General features: G+C 36.1%; 1 protein-coding gene across 1 annotated transcript in view; it reads left to right on the top strand.

Moving 5' to 3' along the window:
* TAF4B (TATA-box binding protein associated factor 4b) overlaps positions 1-19,098 on the top strand; it is a 90,376-nt gene extending 71,278 nt beyond the window's left edge. The window contains exon 15 of the mRNA XM_065935140.1: positions 17,244-19,098. Coding sequence (XP_065791212.1) covers positions 17,244-17,411 — 168 coding nt within the window. The 3' untranslated portion in view covers positions 17,412-19,098. The remainder of the gene's footprint in view (positions 1-17,243) is intronic.
* The last annotated feature ends 228 nt before the right edge of the window (positions 19,099-19,326 follow it).

Here is a 19,326-nt window from a genome sequence, read left to right as displayed (position 1 = left end):
ATATGCTCTTTCAGTGTTTACATAAACTGCTGATTGATTTGGCCCTCCAGTCACTTAAATTGCATGAATCAGGATTGTTAAAAACCCTTTAACAATTTTATTTTTTTATTCTCACAAATAACACAAAATTGATATTTGAAACCATTTATATTTTTATTATTCTGTACCTAAAAATTGAGGGTCTACTTATTGTCTGCCTCCTTCTTTATAGATGGAAACCTGAAATGTTATCAGTTTGGTCTGAATTTCTTGGAATAAGCATAAAATCCCAGAGGGGAGTGAGGTGGAGTCTTGCTCTTTTTGCAGTAAATCCTAGGTTCAAATGCAGGTTTTTCTAGTACCTAAGGGGAGAGCTTTCAGTTTGGAACACTGCATACAGTGGTGGCGATTTTTAAAAATATAAATTTCAGAAAATTAAACTTAGAACATTCAGCATTCATAGCTTATCCTTTTTGCTGATAACAAATCAACAAAAATAAATTTGAAGAAATTTGTTTTAGACCTTCTTCCTTTAGTATTTTTTTCTGTTATGCAAAACTCCCTCTTATCCTTCAAAAATCTTTCTGGTTGTACAATTTATATATTAAACTATCCTCTATGTAGATTTACATTTAATATTCTCAGAAGTCTTGCTAGAGTTGAATATCATCAGCCACTGTCTCCGGGTGTTACTCTGGCAAAAAGCAACAAGTACCAATTATCATTTAGAACCAACTATTTATTCCATAAGCCTGTTGCATCTAAGGGAGGGGGACTGTTAAAATTTACTACTTTGGAGTATTTAATTTCTCCTTAATTTACTTCTGTACATTGAAGTTATATATAAGAATATAAGTGTATGAAATCAGTTCTTAGATTAACGTAGACTGTACAGATACCTCTGCGGTAGTCTAGAACCTACTTAAAGATTTAGAATGCCTGCATGTGTGTGTTTTATATGTATATTAGTTAGGTGACATCTTTGGAATGTTAAGTCATGAATAACTTCACTTTCTCCATTAATTTTAGGGTCTTGGATTAGAAAGAATCTCTCTTCTGGATTAGCAATACTTTTTAAAAAATAATTTATTTATTTATATTAATTGGAGTTTAATTACTTTACAATATTGTGGTGGTTTTTGCCATACATTGACATGAATCAGCCATGGGTGTACATGTATCCCCCATCCCGAACCCCCCTCCCACCTCCCTCTCCATCCCATCCCTCTGGGTTGTCCCAGTGCTCTGGCTTTGAGTGCCCTGTTTCATGCATTGAACTTGGACTGGTCATCTATTTCACATATGGTAATAGAAACGTTTCAGTGCTATGCTCTCAAATCATCCCACCCTTGCCATCTCCAAACAGAGCCCAAAAGTCTGTTCTTTATATCTGTGTCTCTTTTGCTGTCTTGCATATAGGGTCATCATTACCATCTTTCTAAATTCCATATATAGGTGTCAATATACTGTATTGGTATTTTTCTTGCTGACTACTTCACTCTGTATAATAGGCTCCAGTTTCATTTACCTCATTAGAACTGATTCAAATGCTTACTTTTTAATAGCTGAGTAATATTCCATTGTGTATATGTACCATAGCTTTCTTATCCATTCGTCTGCTGATGGACATCTAGGTTGCTTCCATGTCCTAGCTATTGTAAACAGTGCTGCAGTGAATATTGGGGTACACGTGTCTCTTTCAATTCTGGTTTCCTCAGTGTGTATACCCAACAGTGGGATTGCTGGGTTGTATGGCAGTTATATTTCCAGTTTTTTAAGGAATCTCCACACTGTTCTCCATAGTGGTTGTACTAGTTTGCATTCCCACCAACAGTGTAAGAGGGTTCCCTTTTCTCCACACCCTCTCCAGCATTTATTGCTTGTAGACTTTTGGATAGCAGCCATTCTGACCAGTTTGAGATGGTTCTTCACTGTGGTTTTGATTTGCATTTCCCTGATAATGAGTGATGTTGAGTATCTTTTCATGTGTTTGTTAGCCATTTGTATGTCTTCTTTGGAGAAATGTCTGTTTAGTTCTTTGGCCCATTTTTTGATTGGGTCATTTATTTTTCTGGTATTAAGCTAAACAAGCTACTCGTAATATTTTTGAGATTAATTCTTTGTCAGTTGCTTCATTTGCTATTATTTTTTCCCATTCTGAAGGCTGTCTTTTCACCTTGCTTATAGTTTCCTTCGTTGTGTGAAAGCTTTTAGGTTTAATTGGGTTCTATTTGTGTATTTTTGCTTTTATTTGTATTACTCTGGGAGGTGGGTCATAGAGGATCTTGCTGTAATTTATGTCAGAAAGTGTTTTGCCTATGTTTTCCTCTAGGGGTTTTATAGTTTCTGGTCTTAAGTTTATATCTTTAATCCATTTTGAGTTTATTTTTGTGTATGGTGTTAGAAAGTGTTCTAGTCTCATTCTTTTACAAGTGGTTGACCAGTTTCCCCAGCACCACTTGTTAAAGAGATTGTCTTTTCTCCATTGTATATTCTTGCCTTCTTTGTCAAAGATAAGGTGTCCATAAGTGCATGGATTTATCTCTGGACTTTCTGTTTTGTTCCATTGATCTTTATCTCTGTCTTTGTGCCAGGACCATACTGTCTTGATGATCATAGCTTTGTAGTATAGTCTGAAGTCCGGCAAGTTGATTCCTTCAGTTCCATTCTTTCTCAAGATTGCTTTGGCTATTCAAGGTTTTTTGTATTTCCATACAAATTGTGAAATTATTTGTTCTAGCTCTCTGAAAAATACCATTGGGAGCTTGATAGGGATTGCATTGAATCTGTAGATTGCTTTGGGTAGTATACTCATTTTCACTATATTGATTCTTCCAATCCATGAACATGGTATATTTCTCCATTAATTTGTGGCATCTTTGATTTCTTTCATCAGTGTTTTATAGTTTTCTATATATAGGCCTTTTGTTTCTTTCAGTAGATTTATTCCTAAGTATTTTATTCTTTTCATCACAATGGTGAATGGGATTGTTTCCTTAATCTTGCTTTCTCTTTTCTCATTTTTAGTGTATAGGAATGCAAGACATTTCTTTGTATTAATTTTACATCCTGCAACTTTACTATATTCATTAATTAGCTCTAGTAATTTTCTGGTGGTGTCTTTAGGGTTTTCTATGTAGAGGATCATGTCATCTGCAAACAATGAGAGTTTTACTTCTTTTCCAATCTGGATTCCTTTTATTTCTTTTTCTTCTTGATTGCTATGGCTAAAACTACCAAAACTATGTTGAATACTAGTGGTGAGAGTGGGCACCCTTGTCTTTTTCCTGATTTTAGGGGAAATGCTGTCAATTTTTCACCATTGAGGGTAATGTTTGCTATGGATTTATCATATATGACTTTTATTATGTTGAAGTAAGTTCCTTCTATGCCTGCTTTCTGGAGAGTTTTTATCATAAATGGGTACTGAATTTTGTCAAAGTCTTTCTCTGCATCTATTGAGATACTCATATGGCTTTTATCTTTCAATTTGTTAATGTGGTATATGTATCACATTGATTGCTTTGCAAATCTTGAAGAATCCTTGCATCCCTGGGATTAAGCCCATTTGGTCATGATGTATGATCTTTTTAATATGTTGTTGGATTCTGTTTGCTAGAATTTTGTTGAGGATTTTTGCATCTGTGTTCATCAGTGATATTGGCCTGTAGTTTTCTTTTTTTGTGTCATCTTTGTCTGGTTTAGGTAGTAGGTTGATGGTGGCCTCATAGAATGAGTTTGGGAGTTTACCTTCCTCTGCAATTTTCTGGAAGAGTTTGAGTAGGATAGGTGTTAGCTCTTTAAATTTTTGGTCTAATTCACCTGTGAAGCCATCTGGTCCTGGGCTTTTGTTTGTTGGAAGATTTTTTATTACAGTTTCAATTTCTGTGCTTGTGTTAGGTCTGTTTTTTATTTCTTCCTGGTTCAGTTTTAGAAGGTTATACTTGTCTAAGAATTCGTCCATTTCTTCCAAGTTGTCCATTCTAGTGGCATATAGTTGCTTATAATCCTTTCTATTTCTGTGTTGTTCATTGTGATTTCTCCATTTTCATTTCTAATTTTGTTGATTTGATTCTTCTCCCTTTTTTTCTCGATGAGTATGGCTAATGGTTTGTCTATTTTATCTTCTCAAAGAACCAGTTTTCAGTTTTGTTGGGTTTTGCTTTAGTCTCCTTTGTTTCTTTTTCATTTATTTCTGCTCTAATTTTTATGATTTCTTTCCTTCTACTAACCCGCAGTTCAACCCTGGGGTTCTTCATTTCTTCTTTTTCTAGTTACTTTAGGTGTAAAGTTAGCTTATTTATTTGATTTTTCTCTTGTTTCTTGAGGTAAGCTTGTATGCTCTGGACCTTTCCCTTAGCACTGCTTTTACTGAATCCCATAGGTTTTCATTTTCATTTGCTTCTGTGCATATTTTGATTTCCTTTTTGACTTCTTCCTTGATTTGTCAATTAGCAATACTTTCAAATAGTTTACCTAACTTACTAATTATCCAGCCATCATAACTATTTATTTTGTTGAAAATAAAGATAGATTTTATTTTGACCTTATAACACATTGGCTTGAAAATGCTGGTATTTCTCTTAAGATTAAGTGGTTACAGTGTCAGATCAACTACATGGTGCTTATAGTATTTATATGCCTAGTCTGTGTTGCTTTAAAGAGTGTTCATTTGCTAAACAAAGCAAAGAAATTATTGCCACATAGATCAGTGTATACTCTTTCTGTCTAGAAACTGGTTAGAGTACTGCCCTGTAAAATTGTGAAGATTTTAGGGGAAGAGAAGGGACTTTTTTGAAACTTTGCTTGGCAATAAATACAAATTTTATTGAATCAGAATTGCTTTCAGACAAATATATTTTTTTCCACAGTTGAATTCTAATTCAGAATGAATGTCAGAGAATGATAACAGTTTTGCTATTTCTCCCAGCTATTAAAGATACATCCCTAAAATTCATTTCTTCTTTATTGTACTTTTTAAGTGTGTGTACCTTCAAAATAAGGCATTTAATTTAAGCAGACTTGTAACTATTATAGTCTTTAAATATTATTAGCCAAGCAAATTTTATTTGGACAGAACTATAAAATGATTCTACAGCAGAACTGTAAATCTATATGCTTAACCATTTATTGGTTAATGGTGTCTCTATAACGTTAATAATAGAAATCATCACATTGCAGTATTTTGTGAGTAGACTTATAGGGGAAAGAAGGTGAAAAAGGATCATTTTAGAATAGTATGTTGACAATACTACAAAGCAATTATGCTTCAATTAAAAATAAATAAATAAAAAAAGAAATATTGGAGTCCATATTTGCCTGCTTATATGCCAGGAATTGTTCTAAACATTCGGAATATAACAGTAAGTAAAAAAGTTAAAAGGGAAAAAGAAATAGGGTATTGAATTCCATTGGCAAGAATATTTCATGCCATAGCTTACAGAAGTGTGATTTCTTAGAAAGTTATATTAATTTTTATGTGTATTTAGAGATGAACTTTTGAAAAAATCCTATACCTCAAATAGTGTTTCATTACAGTTTGCTATAGATATTATTATAACTTTTTTGTAGAGAACCTGAGAATCTTGTGATAGTATCTATTGTAGCACCCTGCCTTTCTCTTTAGCTCCAATTTGATGTCTAAAGTATTAGAGTACTTTGATTTGAGGGGGAACAGGGTATGGAGAAGGAAGGGAATTTTCAGAAGACTGTGAGCAAACAGCAATGAAATAACTCAGGGTAAAGAAATAAATAATGATGGTGTAAAAGAAACAAAAGTGCTTTAAGAATCTTTCCCGTATGTTTTCTTTTATTTTAGCCTGTGTCTGGGTGCCCTAAACAAAGAGTGGCCCTACTCTGCTAGAAGCCCTAGTCCTCTGAAGGGCAATGTACATTATTAGGGCCTGGGCTGTTTTAAGTAAAGATATCTCAGGGCTTGAAAATTCACCTGTGTTTATTTTTTTGGCACCTGGTATAAAATTTTAAAAATCAAGTGGGAAATAAAGCTTTTTTAAGAAAAAAACTGAGATTGTTTGAAGAAAAATCACAGTGTACTATGAAGCAGGGCTGAAGCAATGTAACAAGTAAAAAATGCCTTGTTTTGAAAAGAATGTTCTAGAGCTGTTACATTATAAGTATGTGACAAGGTTTGAGATAACTCAGAAGAAATAATTTGCATTAATTTCATAAATTTATATTAAGTGCTTACTATTTTGAAATTTTCATTCTTATGAAAAATAAAAGTAATGATAGTCACTTCGTAGATAGCCTGAAATCACTTGAGCCTTTTACTAATTTGAATATACCTGAGAAAAAGTTTACCAGAATCATAGTGGCACAAACATTTGCCTTTCCTCGTGATTTAATATTAAATCCTCAGTGTCTTGAGCTTCCCAGGTGGCTCAGTGGTATAGAATCCACCTGCCAGTGTAGGAGAGGCAGGTTCGATCCCTGGGTCGGGAAGATCCCCTGGAGAAAGAAATAGCAACCAACTCCAGTATTCTTGCCTGGACAATCCCATAGACAGAGGAGCCTGGCAGGCTATAGTCCATGGGATTGGAAAGAGTAACATGGCTTAGCAACACTAAATAACAACACCTCAATGTCTTAGGATGCATGCACCTATTCAGTAAAAGAATAGCTTAGTGGAGTCCAAGAACTATCTCCAAGATTCTGAAGAAATCGATGTGGTGGGTAGCTATTTTTTTCCCTCCATGCTAATCCTAACAACAGTATTTCCTGTCCCCCTCCCATTATTTCTGTTCTTTGCTGATATGCGCCTTTAAGGAAGTGAAAATTAGCTAGTTAAGTGCCAGGTAATGATGGACTTGTTTTTTTAAAACAAGGACTCAGCAGCAACTTCCTGCTCATAGCCACAAATGAAGTCTGGGAAAGGTGGGACATCCTGGGAAGGCAGTGATGGTACTTACTGGAAGGTGTTCTGTCCAAGAACAAATGGAACTTTGGTGGTTTGTGTGTGTCTTGTCAGATGAGAGGAAACATCAGGAGGCAGAGTGAGATGGGTTCCATTGCTTTGTCTTCCTCAGAGAAGATGGTTAGGGAATTTCTGGATTTTATTACTAATTATCCTAATTATTACTTTTCCAAGAATCATTCCAGGATCTTTCCTGGTAGTCCAGTAGCTAAGACTCCAAGCTTCTAGTGCAGGTGGCTTGGGTTCAATCTCTGGTCAAGGAACTAAATCCCACATGTCACAACTAAGACCTGGCCATAGCTAAGTAAATAAATAAAAATTTTTTAAATAAAAGAATCATTTCAACACGGAGCAAGCTAGGGCTTCCAAAGCACTAGGCCTGTGGTCTCGAACACAGAGTGCCCCACTGATTTCTTTGCACCTGTCAGAAAATATTATTTTGTTCTCATTTCTTGACTTTTCTTCTCAATTCCCACCTACTTTTTATAAGGATAGTTATATAGAATTATTAAAACCAAAGCTCTTTGGAATATAATATTAGATAGATTTCAGTGGTAACCTTCTTCCATTGTTTAAACTAGTATGAGTTTACTTAGGTATGTAATCTCTTAAGATCCTTTCCAGGACCTACAAGTTTCTTATGAAATGAAGCGAACACAATTTCTAGACGAGTACAATCGAAAGGTAGATTATTGATTGAGGGGGTAAAAAAGAGGTCTCCTGTGTCTGCTAGAGTAAATAGCTTTTTATTTGGAAGAAGGAGTGTTAACTCTGATCATGTTGAAAAATGTCAATGATATAAAAGAGTATTAAAAACTCTTATATTTCTTGGGTTACCCTTTCCAGAAATATCCATACATATATTAGGTTAAACCCTATGAACCTGCCATTTTCATAGATGAAAATCTATCAGGTATTGGCAACTCCATACCTATGATCAAATATATATATATATGTGTGTGTATATGTATACACACAATTGCATATTAATAACTATAGTTTACCTTTATCAAGCACTTAGAATGTATTACCTTTGTTAGTTTTTGTTAACTCCTCTACTATTGTTTTCTCTAAATGAAAAAATTCAGGTATAAGGAAGATGACTTTTCCAGAGTTCCACAGTTAGTAAATGAAGAACCCTAGATACATATCAAAGAATTTGATGTTTGTCTGTGCTCTTAACCACTATAATGGAATCATCCTAAAAGTACTGTTTTACAACTTGTGGAACAGTGTATATTGGACATTTTCCTGCGCTGATTACATACTTTTGTGCCATAGTTCTGTAATCCACTGATAGACATTTAAAATATTTCATTTGGTTATTTTAAATAGTTAGCATTCTCTGTCATCATGTACCCATTTATTTTGCAGACTTGATTTCTAGAAGTGGGACTTCTGGGTCAAAGGATATTCACATCTTAAATTTTAGTAGATATTTCCGTGTTACTTTCCAAGAAGTTTATGCCAGTTTCTACCACTGCGTGAATGCCTATTTTCCCATTCCTTCGTTAGTAACAGATGTGATCAGACATTTCAAAATGTTCCAGTTTCTACAACTTTTCATTTATTATATTTATACCATTTCTCTCTGCCCTCTTCAAAGGTTGAGGTTCTATTTATGTATGGAACATGGTGCAGGAATGTGAACTTCTAAGGTAGCCTATAAGGAGAATACTTGGGTTTTTTAATTTTTATTTAAGCATTAAAAATTATTTATGAACAATTTTTTTCATACCTTAGAAATGGGTGTATTTTGAAACAGACAACCGAGTTGAATTCTTAAGGGTATTTGAATGATCAATCTTACATAGATGTTATTTTGTTTACCATATTTAGTAGTTTTCATGATTTTTGAGGGTCTAAGTAGATTATAATTGAAATATTAAGCATGAAATGATTCGGGGAACACAGCAGTTTAAAATCTACTAGGGGACAAACGAAATTAGATATTTCAACAGATTTGTTTCTATAAATATCATGTAGATACATTAGAATTGAGAGCATGTATCATTTTAGATAAAGAAGCAGCTTTTTATGTTTTGAGGTATATTTTTTCACATTTAATTTTGTTCACACTTTCATTAACAAATCTGCCTCTCTTTCACAAATGACTTAAACATAAATCTGAATTTTAGTTGGATCTTCAAAATTTTCCAGAGATTCAAAGGCTGACTCTTTGTCAGCTATCTTCAGGGACTGCCTGTGAAATAAGTTGAATTGCACATTACAGGTTTATCTTTCATCGTTCCCAAATCCCCTTTAAATGATAGTAAAGGAGAGAAAATGACATAAAAAGACAAGAATAAAGAAAAGAGAAAACAGCAATACAAATACTTACTTAGTTACAATAACACTAAATTTCTCTGTGAAATATTCCTAAATAAAATGTTCAGATTTTCAATTAATGTTGTCAGTTAAAACCCAGGTTTTCATGGAAAACAGTGTATCTGTCTTAATTATTGCAGCAGTACCTAGTTAGAGTATGTTCTTAAATTCCTATTTATGCAATTTCTACTAAGAATTATAGACAGTTTTGAAAACAGTAAATATAAGTTGTTATTGAAATGTTTACTACAACTTGTTTGTTTGACTTATCAGACTGTGCCAGTTGTTTGTATTTTTCGTTGTGATAAATTCACATACCACACCAGCACTTCTTATGCTTAGTATTTGCATGATTTATCATTTCTCCATTCTTTTACTTCCAACCTATCTGTGTCTTTATTTAAAGCTGATTTCTTATGGCTAGGGCTAAATCACTTCAGTCGTGGACTCTGCCTCCCTATGGACCTTTCAGTCATGTCGTCTGTCCATGGGGTTCTCCAGGCAAGAATGCTAGAATGGGTTGCTGTGCCCTCCTCCAGGGGATCTTCCCAGGGCTCAAACCTGCATCTCTTCGTCTCCTGCCTTGGCAGCAGGGTTCTTTACCACTAGTGCCACCTAGAGTAGCATGTAATTGAGTTTTGGATTCGTATCCAGTATGAAAATTTATGTGGACAGTTGGTTCATTTACACTTAATGCAATTATTACCGTGCTTGAACTTGAGTGTACCATAGTGCTGCTTTGTTTGTCCTTGTTTTTGTTGTTGCTGTTGTTTCTCGTTTCTTTTCATCTTTTAAGTCAATCAAGTCATGTTTTAGTATACCATTCTATATCCTCTTTTAACTTTTTAACTACACCTCTTTTATTTTTTTTTAATGGTTGCTATACAGATCTGTCTAAAGGTACAGTATGTATTGTTAACTGCTTACACTCAATTTTGAATTAATGCCACTTCACATACCATGTAAAAACCTTTTAACTGTAGAATTCCATTATATAAATCCCTCCCATCCTTTGTGTTATTTGCCTTCACCTGTTTTACTTCTGCATGTTTTAACTTCCATAGTACATTGTTATTACTTGGTCATATGTCTCTTAAAGAACTTATGAAAATAAAAACAGCTTTTTAACATTTATCATTTCTAGTGCCCTTTCATTTTTCCTGTAAATTCATATTTCTTTCTAGTATCATTTTCCATCAGTCTATATGCAATTCATCAACTCTAGAATTACCAGAGTTTCAATTAAACAAAGCTGCTATTAATATATTTAAATATACTGGTAAATCTACCTTTGCTGTGAGGCACAGCAATCCTTACAGATACTGTAGCTTTTTTTTTTTTTAAACATTTACAATCCTGAAAGGATAAAATTAAAGCTGGCTCTGAAAGAAAAATCTTTTACTGCCAATCCTTTAAAGAAATTCTTATAGAATAATAGATAAAACTTGTTTCTAGACATAGTTTACTTGAGTTTTTGGAGGACTTTGTAAGTGTCTTAATTAAAGGTTAAAGAAAATAACCAGAGTATGAAGAGGACACAGGCTTATCAGCTTGCAGTAAGTTACTGCTTTTCAGAATTGACATTTATTTGGTTACTTGGTGTTCTTGTGTGTTGTATTACTTGGTGGGTTGAAGACTTGCTGACTGTTTGGAGAAAGTGACAGAAAATAGCCTTTTGAGTAAATACCGTCTGCTGGCAGCTTGGTGGGGATGAATAATGTAGAAGAACAAGTCATCAAAAGACTTTACCTTTCAGCTCTTCTCCCAGATTTATTTGGCTTAAAGGTAAGAATAGCAGCAGGATCTTGATTTAAAAGCCTGTAGTATGGCTCATTTTCACTGTTTCGGTCATTCACATAACTGATATTATTGAGTCATACTTTGTGCAGAAGTGTACAACATGTAGATTGGATAGCAGTAAGTGCCATATATATAAAATATTCACAAGTTCAAAATCCTTCCTTTCCAGTGAGTGGGCAAGTTATTAGAGAGGTAGTTGTGTGCATTAAACACAAGTGATGGTAAGGTAGAGAGCACTGAAGTCCACGGGAGATGCCCCTCATCTCAGCCAGGGCTAAGTGTGTTTGTGACATTGGAAAAACATGTTACCTGAGTTGAGTATTGAAGACCTTAGTCAGGTGCTGTGATTGAAGGGTAGGACAGAGATTGGAGAAGGAATTCCGGGAGGAGAGAAGTAACTCGAACAAACTGGAAAACACATTCTATGGCATGCTCAATAGTTTGAGTAGTAAGAAGGAAATGAGAGATGAAAATGTGGAGAGAAGCTTTGGCATGCTCATGGTTGACTGTGTCATGGTTAGATACTTGGACTTGGTCCTGGAGAAGATTTTTAGCCACTGGAGCATTTTAAATAGGAAAATGGTATTACCAGATTACATATTTGAGAAAGATCATTCTCACTGCAGTGTGAGCACTATTGATACTGAAAACAAGATTTCTTAGAAGGCTGATGAAGTAATCTCAGACATGGAGGTGAAAATGTAGAAAGATGTGGATTATTTGGAAACTATTAAGGAGGTAGAACTAATAAGAAATGATAGTTGGGATATGGAAGGTAGGTTTGAGGGTGACACCCAGTTTTCTGGCTTAGGCATTGGAGGTGAATGGTTTTACCATTCCTTTCAGTGAGAAAGAGAAGAGGAAAACAGGAGAAGTAATGACTTAGAGCTGTCTTCCCCAACCTCTGGTAAAGAATCCACCTGCCAATGCAGGAAACACAGGTTTGATCCCTGGGTTGGGAATATCCCCTTGAGAAGGAAATGGCAACATACTCAAGTATTGTTGCCTGGGAAATCCCACAGACAGAGGAGCCTAGCGGGCTACTCGCAAGAGTCTGACACAACTGAGTGACTAAACAACAACAAAAATGACTTGCCGCATTCTTTATTAGGGAGTTAAACAATGAGGTCTAGAATTTAAGAAGGTGTTCTTTCGGAGATAAAGATGAGAGTGGTCATTAGCACAGGACATCCAGTATTGTCTTTATAGCTCTCATAATTGCACAACTAGAAGTAGAATTCAGCTTTACCAGCTGAGCCACAGTGGAAGCCCAGAATTAGAATTCAGAACCCAGGATTACGTGTCACATCAGTCCATTTAGACATATAACTTCTGTAAAAGACTGCTGAAACACAGAAACTTAGATATGACAAAATTCTAGGGTGGAAATTAACATGCAGAGTTGTCTGTGTTCTGAAATAAAGGTGATAGTATATATAGGTGAAGGATCTATTACTTCAAGAGTTCTGCTTGTTGACCAGCAGAGGGCAGGCAACAACACGGCTCAGTATGCATAATTTCTGCTCTGTGTTGCCCCTCAGGCCTGGAAGTTCAGGCCTTCTAGAGGTAAAAATGTCCAACTTTTGTTCCTAGTTAACTGTTAAGATTCAAGGACACATTTGTGTTTTGCTTGGTCTTACGATTCAGAGACTGGAGTGGAAGGAATGGACATTGGTTCATGGAGATGGTACTAATGAGCCTGGTTGGTTCTGTAAGGCAGCACTGCCACTCTTCCACTATTTGATTTGAGGCGCTTGTGAAAACCTTCCTATCACAGTTGGGGTGGCAGGAAAATTATCAATATTTCTTTAAACTAACCAGGACTTACTTACAAGAATAGGATTTAGGCGGGAACATTTAATTAGATTTAACTAGGGGATACAAGAAAGATCTTGGAACTAGGGTTATACTATTTCCTATTTACAAACCTTCAATGCCTCCCAGCTGACAAATGACATTTATAGAAAATATACTGTATGCCAGGTATTGTTCCTATTTAATCCTTAGGCCAATCTCAGTTACTATTCCTGTTTTGCAGATTAGGAAACTAAAGCACAGAGAAGTTAAGTAATTTTTCTGAGGTTACTATGGAGGAGACAACCTATATGCACCACCATTCAATCCCCCTGTGTATTTTAATTTTTTAATTTATTTATTTATTAAACTAGTTTATTTTTGACTGTGCTGAGTCTTCATTGCTGCATGTAGGCTTTCTCTAGTAGTGAGCAGGGGCTACTCTATCACTGCAGGGCCTGGGCTTCTCATTGCAGTGACTTCTGTGGCTGCAGAGCATGGACCCTAGGGATGAATGGGCTCAATAGTTGTGGCATGTAGATTTAGTTGCTTCACAGCGTGTGGAATCTTCCTAGACCAGGGATCAAAACCATGTCGCCTGCATTGGCAGATTGATTCTTAACCACTAGACCACCTGGGAAGTCCCCCAGATAACTTTTGAATTTAATTAGTACATGGGCTAGCATGAATTCACTAGTATAGCTGTAACATAATTTAAGAAAACATAGGTAGAGATGCTTTTAAAAGTTTTACCTCACAGCATCTACCTGCTGTATTGAGAAATATGGATAATTGGTTATTTTTAATTACTTACTGATAGCTGACAGTGTTCAAGTGTTTCTTATTAGATCAAAAAAGTTCCTCTAAAAATATGAAGCTTTGATTACTGATATAATTGAACAACTTAATGAAGGCTAACTTAATTGACCTGGCAGTTTTAGAGATGCTTACATTTAGGTTTGGTTATGCTTCTGAAAACATCTGTTGTACACTTAGTAAGTGAATTATTTCTTTCATCTTCATTGAATTTCATCTTCTATTTTATCCTCTTTTCATCTAAATGAAGAATACAAATTAAGGAGTATGTTCATGTAGAAAGTCGATTGGGAAAACCTTCTGTTTCAGAAACAAATAGTACATTGTCCCAAGAGGTTTTTATTTTCCTTCTTACAACTTCTCATCTCCTAACTACATTTGTGTTCTTTGGCATTGACTGAATAGCATAACCAGAAATCAGTCCTAGACAACTTTGGGCAAAAAGACTTGGTGAGAAAGAAGAAAATGAAAACTGATGGTGAGGGCAGATTTTTAGTTTTTTTTTTTTTTTTTTAGATTTTTAGTTTTTATAGCTCCTCTTACCGTGGATAATTAAGAGGTAGCTGACTGTTCTGGCCAGGTCAGTGGGAAGCTGACAAGTCAGACTGTGGATTTTCCCACATCATCAGCCTAGGAATAAAATTGCTATATATTTGTATCTAAGTTCAAGAAAGACTGACTTTCCAAGCCAGCCACTGGTTTGGGAGAAGAGAATGCTGTCACCTTCGTAGAGTTGTGAATTATAAAAGACATTTCTGTTGGGTTACTGCATGTCCCTTGGGGTTTGTTTCATTTATAACATTGCCTCCGGCCTTTCGCGGCATCCTGTTGGAATGACCTCCTTTTCAACCCTGTGCTGGCAGCTGCAATGTGGCTCTTTCCCGGGGATCCTTCAGGCTGCTCACGTGACCAGCATGAACTGTGACCCCTTTGTTCCTTACCCAGATGATCAGTTTTCCTTCATTTTTTTTTTCCATTTAATAACTTTGCCTTATTTTCTGTCCTCTTTTTCCTCTTCACTTCCCTTTTTATTTCCTACCTACACAAGACTTTGGGTGGCAATTTAAATTTTTTTTATTGAAGTATAACATCAATGCAGAAAAGTACACAAATCATAAGTTAGCTCACTGAATTTTCACAGCATGAACATACCCATGCAGACAGTCCTCTGGTCAAGGAAGAGAACAGCACCAGAATCCCAGCAAACCTCTCCTGTCCCCTTTTCTGGTTACCATTCTTCTCCCTTAGAGAGAATCCTTATCCTGACTTCTACAGCTTTGCCTGTTATTAAATCTAGAAATGGAATCAAACCATGTGTATTCCTTTGCACCTAGGTCCTTTCATTGATCATTTTTGTGACTTGTCCACATTACTCTTTATTCCTGCTATGTAGTATTCCATTTGTGTGCATAGTCCACAGTTCATTCTGTTCTTTGTGGACGTTCGGATTGTTTCTAGTTTAGGGCCATTTGAATAGTACTGCAGACATTCTCATACATGTCTTTTATCAAAAGACATGACATATTTCTGGATATTTACATAGAAATGAAATTGCCAAGGCCTAGTGTATCCATCTAACCATTTAATTTAAGATTCATGTCAAACACTGCATGGGTGATTTTTGGTGAATTCTTGGTAGGAAACATTTGTAAACATACAGATTCAGCTTCAGCAAGTCTAATCTTTGGCTATGAAAAATGCCTTTAATTAAATGTGTGGTAGTTTTAAACAGATGACTCCTTTATACAACAAAATTGCCGCTCAGTCATGTGTTTCATTAACTTTCTTCCTAATGTGTCCTTTTATCCAGCATTTCACAGCTGAGTTGGTGGGCCCATTCTGTAAAAATCTTACGTATTTCGACAGTAATAATTACAAGAGTTAAGATTTCATGTTTGTTACACGGCCTCTAAGTAACAGTGCAGGGGAAAGTGATGTGCTGGTGCTTGACTCTCATGCTTAGTCAGAGCGACAGAGGCTGGCTCTTGTATTTGTACAAATTTGTACCAAGACACCTGCAAAAGTGATGAAAGACAGGCTCTACACCAGAGGGTCTCCAGGAGAGGTAACCAGGCAATTGTGTAGCCGAGAGTAGTCTTTTTGTTCTTTTTTTAAAATCAGGACTTTACAAAACTTGTTTCATGGATGCTTCTGAATAAGTTCAACCTAATGAGTATAGAAATGTGATTGTGATATCATATGCCTTCAAAAGGGAATAACATCTTTGAAGGAAAGTTTATTTGTGAAATAAAATGTTCCCAGTCATTCTGTGAACATGTATGGGGTTAAGTTGACTTGCTTTGACCATAGTGTTTTGGAGATCTTGAAGAGCATTTCCTTACCTTCCATCAAAATAAAACACAAAGCCAAAAAAAAAAGAAAGAGGGAGTAATTAAAATTTGATGGTTATAAAAATATAATATTGGAACCATCAGATTCACTTCCCATGTTAGGTAGATAGCTATCCTTTAGAAGAAAGTCTTTTGAGTAGGGAAAGGAGGGTTGCCATTCCAGTTAAGATGGTTTTGAAACAAAGTATAGTAAAAATAAATAAATAAAAGAATGAGAGAATAAAGGATTCATTTCTGCCAAATTATTCTATGTCTGAGTATTCTGTATTATTATTTCTTCCAGTCTTTTTTTTAATAGTGATGTATAGACATACTGATAAGAGAATTTAATATCTTAATATAGAAATATTGGGTTTCATTCTATTTTGAATGACATTTAGAACATTGTTCAATTGAGAAAGTATTGCTGATAATCTGTGTTGTCCTGTGTACTTGGCTAAGCCCTAGATGACATAGAAATGATAGTCCCTGTCCTCAGAAAGCTTACAATCTAGTGGGTATGGCATGTACAAATTACAGTGTAAAGCAATTGCCACAGTGAGATTTCTTGAAGGAAAGGAGAAGGCAAGTAGACCCATTTGAAATGAGTCTTAAAGGATAAGTCGTTTGGCCTGGAATGGCCTTTTGCTGATCTTGGCAGTGAGAAGTAAGGCTAAAGGGAAGCAGGTAATGAGTTTGTACCTGATATGGTATCCCAGATGACACAATGGTAAAGAATCTACCTGCCAAGGCAAGAGATGCAGGTTCAATCACTGATCTGGGAAGATCCCATGGAGAAGGAATTGGCAACCCACTCCAATATTCTTGCCTGGGAAATCCCATGGACAGAAGAGCCTGGGAGACGACAGTCCGTGAGGTTGCAGAATTGGACACGATAAGTGACTAAGCAGCAACACAACACAGAACAGACCAAGAGCATTCACTTTAGATCAAGTTAAAAATTGAGTCTTTGCTCAGGGTTGCTGTCTGACCTTAAGCAGGTTGTGTCAACCTATCCCAGCTCAGGTTCCTCATTTACTAAGTGGGGACAGCGCCCATGTCACTTGCTGCAGCGTTGTAGGAAAGATGAGATCCTGTGCAGAAGTGTAGCTGCACTGCTGGAGGACCGGGTCAAGCTCTATCGTGATGTGACCTCCAGCACCTAACTCAGGAGCCAGAGGAGAGCAGGCTCTTGCTGAACTGACAGATTCTCTTTGAAAGATGGCTTACTTTATACTTGCTTCTCCCTTTATTTTGTTTAGGGTTTAAAAGACAACCTGTTTGCTTCTGGGACATCCAGTCTGACAGCCAGCAAGCAGCTGGTTCGTCCAAGAATCACGAGAATCTGCCTCAGGGACCTGATCTTCTGTATGGAGCAGGAGAGGGATATGAAGTATTCCCGAGCTCTATACCTGGCCCTCCTGAAGTGACCACAGCCCCGGCATCCAGACCCTTGCTACTTACTGCCAAAGAAGACGTCAAGAGCGTTGTTGTGCAGTCCTGACATTTCGTTTCTAGAAAATAATCACCAGTAGGGGAGACCATTGTTTACAGTTATAAACGTTTACTAAATCGTGCTTATATATCCCATGAGGTTCTTAATGACTAGGATTCAGCTTTGTCTCCTGAAAATTGGTTGTGACATACGGTTTCCACCGTAGTAAGCCTCTGCCTTCGTACGTGTTTAATTATAGCAAGGCTCTGTTTGTTCCTGCCTGCTTCACAGGTAAGGTGTCTCTCCCTGTTACATCCTGCACTGAGATGCAGGGGGACAAGAAGGGGAGTCTTTACTTACCAGGAAACTATGTATTTCATCCTACATGGAACCTGACTCAAAGCATTAGGTTTTCTGAGCTGGAATCAGAAGTTGCTAAAGCTAACTGTGATAGTCACCTTCTGTGGTTGAAGGTGACAAGCCACAGGGAAAGACCCCATGGTGGTGACTTAGGTCAACTGAGACCCATTGATGTCAAAACATTGACAAATGGTGATAGTTTTTCCCCGAGGTTCCCTGGTTCACATCACTATGTGCTGCTTCTGATACCAAGGGGACATCCTTGTCAGGGAAGGATGCTATACATTGAAGCTGCTGGTATACCTCATTGAAAAATGGAAAAGATAGTGAGTATATGAAGGAATGATGGGGTACTGCCTCCAAATTGATGAAGGAAAAATGAAAATGGACTCATAACAGGAAATATGCTTTATACACCTAAGAGGAGGCAGATCTAATTAGAACTCCAAAGCAGCCAGTACATATTTTGTTGACAGGGAAAAAAAAAAAATCGCAGCCCAACCAAAAAGGAAAATGTGTCAAACATTTTCAAATTACAGTATATCAAAAGAAAGAAGTTATTCTTTGTTTTGTGTATTGCTTTAAATCTCAAGAAGGATAGTTTTATAAACTCTTTTAGCCTAAGTTTTAAGCATCTTGTTGCATTTAAAAAAAAGTCCTAATTGATGATTAGAAATTTTTAACAATGGATTCCATTTTGGGTTCTGTACACAAAAGGTAATGTCAGCATCTTACTCTTGAACATCTTGGCTCTGCATATATTATGAGAAGCATGTTACATGTATACTCCTCTGAAGAGGAGGCTGACATTTTTCAAAGCAAACCCTCTAATTTTTTTTAAAATTCGACTTTTGTGGCATGTAGCTGGTAAAAAATAATAACTGTAGTTAGAATCACATACAGAAAAAGTGAGTAAATCCTCCAAAGAAGGTTTTTAAAAAAGGGGTTGGGGGAGGAAACTGTGCTTCTTAGAAAAAGAATTCAGGGGAGAGAAAAAAAAACCTCAAGTATGTTATTCTTCATCCTGTTCTTCCCTTTGGGACTGTTATGGCCATATTCTGACTGTAGTAAGTTTTAAATTGGCCACATTTTCTGTTTCAGCAAGTTATTATGTAAAAATGCTATAAATTATGTATATGTTAAAAAAAAGTCCTTTAAGAAGAGATCTATACCTAAAGTTGTTTTTGTATATTGAAAACAAGCTTAGCTTTATTTTTTGGTAAAGTGCAGCACACTCCCATATTTGTGTATAATCTTCTTGATCAGATGTTTAAAATTATTGCAAATACTTCATTAAAATAATTATTTTATTATAAGAATAACGTTGCATAATCACTGACTTGGGCAACATCTCTGGAAGTTCGCCCATGAAGCTGGGGGCTGGGCAGTGAATCTTTCTTGGCTCGGATTGTTACTCTGGAGAATGAGCATTCTAGAACCTCACTTCATATCCAAGCTCCTGTATCACTTTCTTTGACATAGTTGTAAATTTGCATGGTATTTGACTCACAGTGAAAGCTACGCATATTCATTACAAAAGCTTTTCTTGG

This window comes from Muntiacus reevesi, chromosome 4 (assembly GCF_963930625.1).
Source record: "Muntiacus reevesi chromosome 4, mMunRee1.1, whole genome shotgun sequence".
In the NCBI taxonomy this organism is placed as follows: Eukaryota; Metazoa; Chordata; class Mammalia; order Artiodactyla; family Cervidae; genus Muntiacus; species Muntiacus reevesi.
The sequence above is the reverse complement of the archived record's forward strand: the minus strand, read 5'-3'. Positions and strand labels throughout refer to the sequence as shown.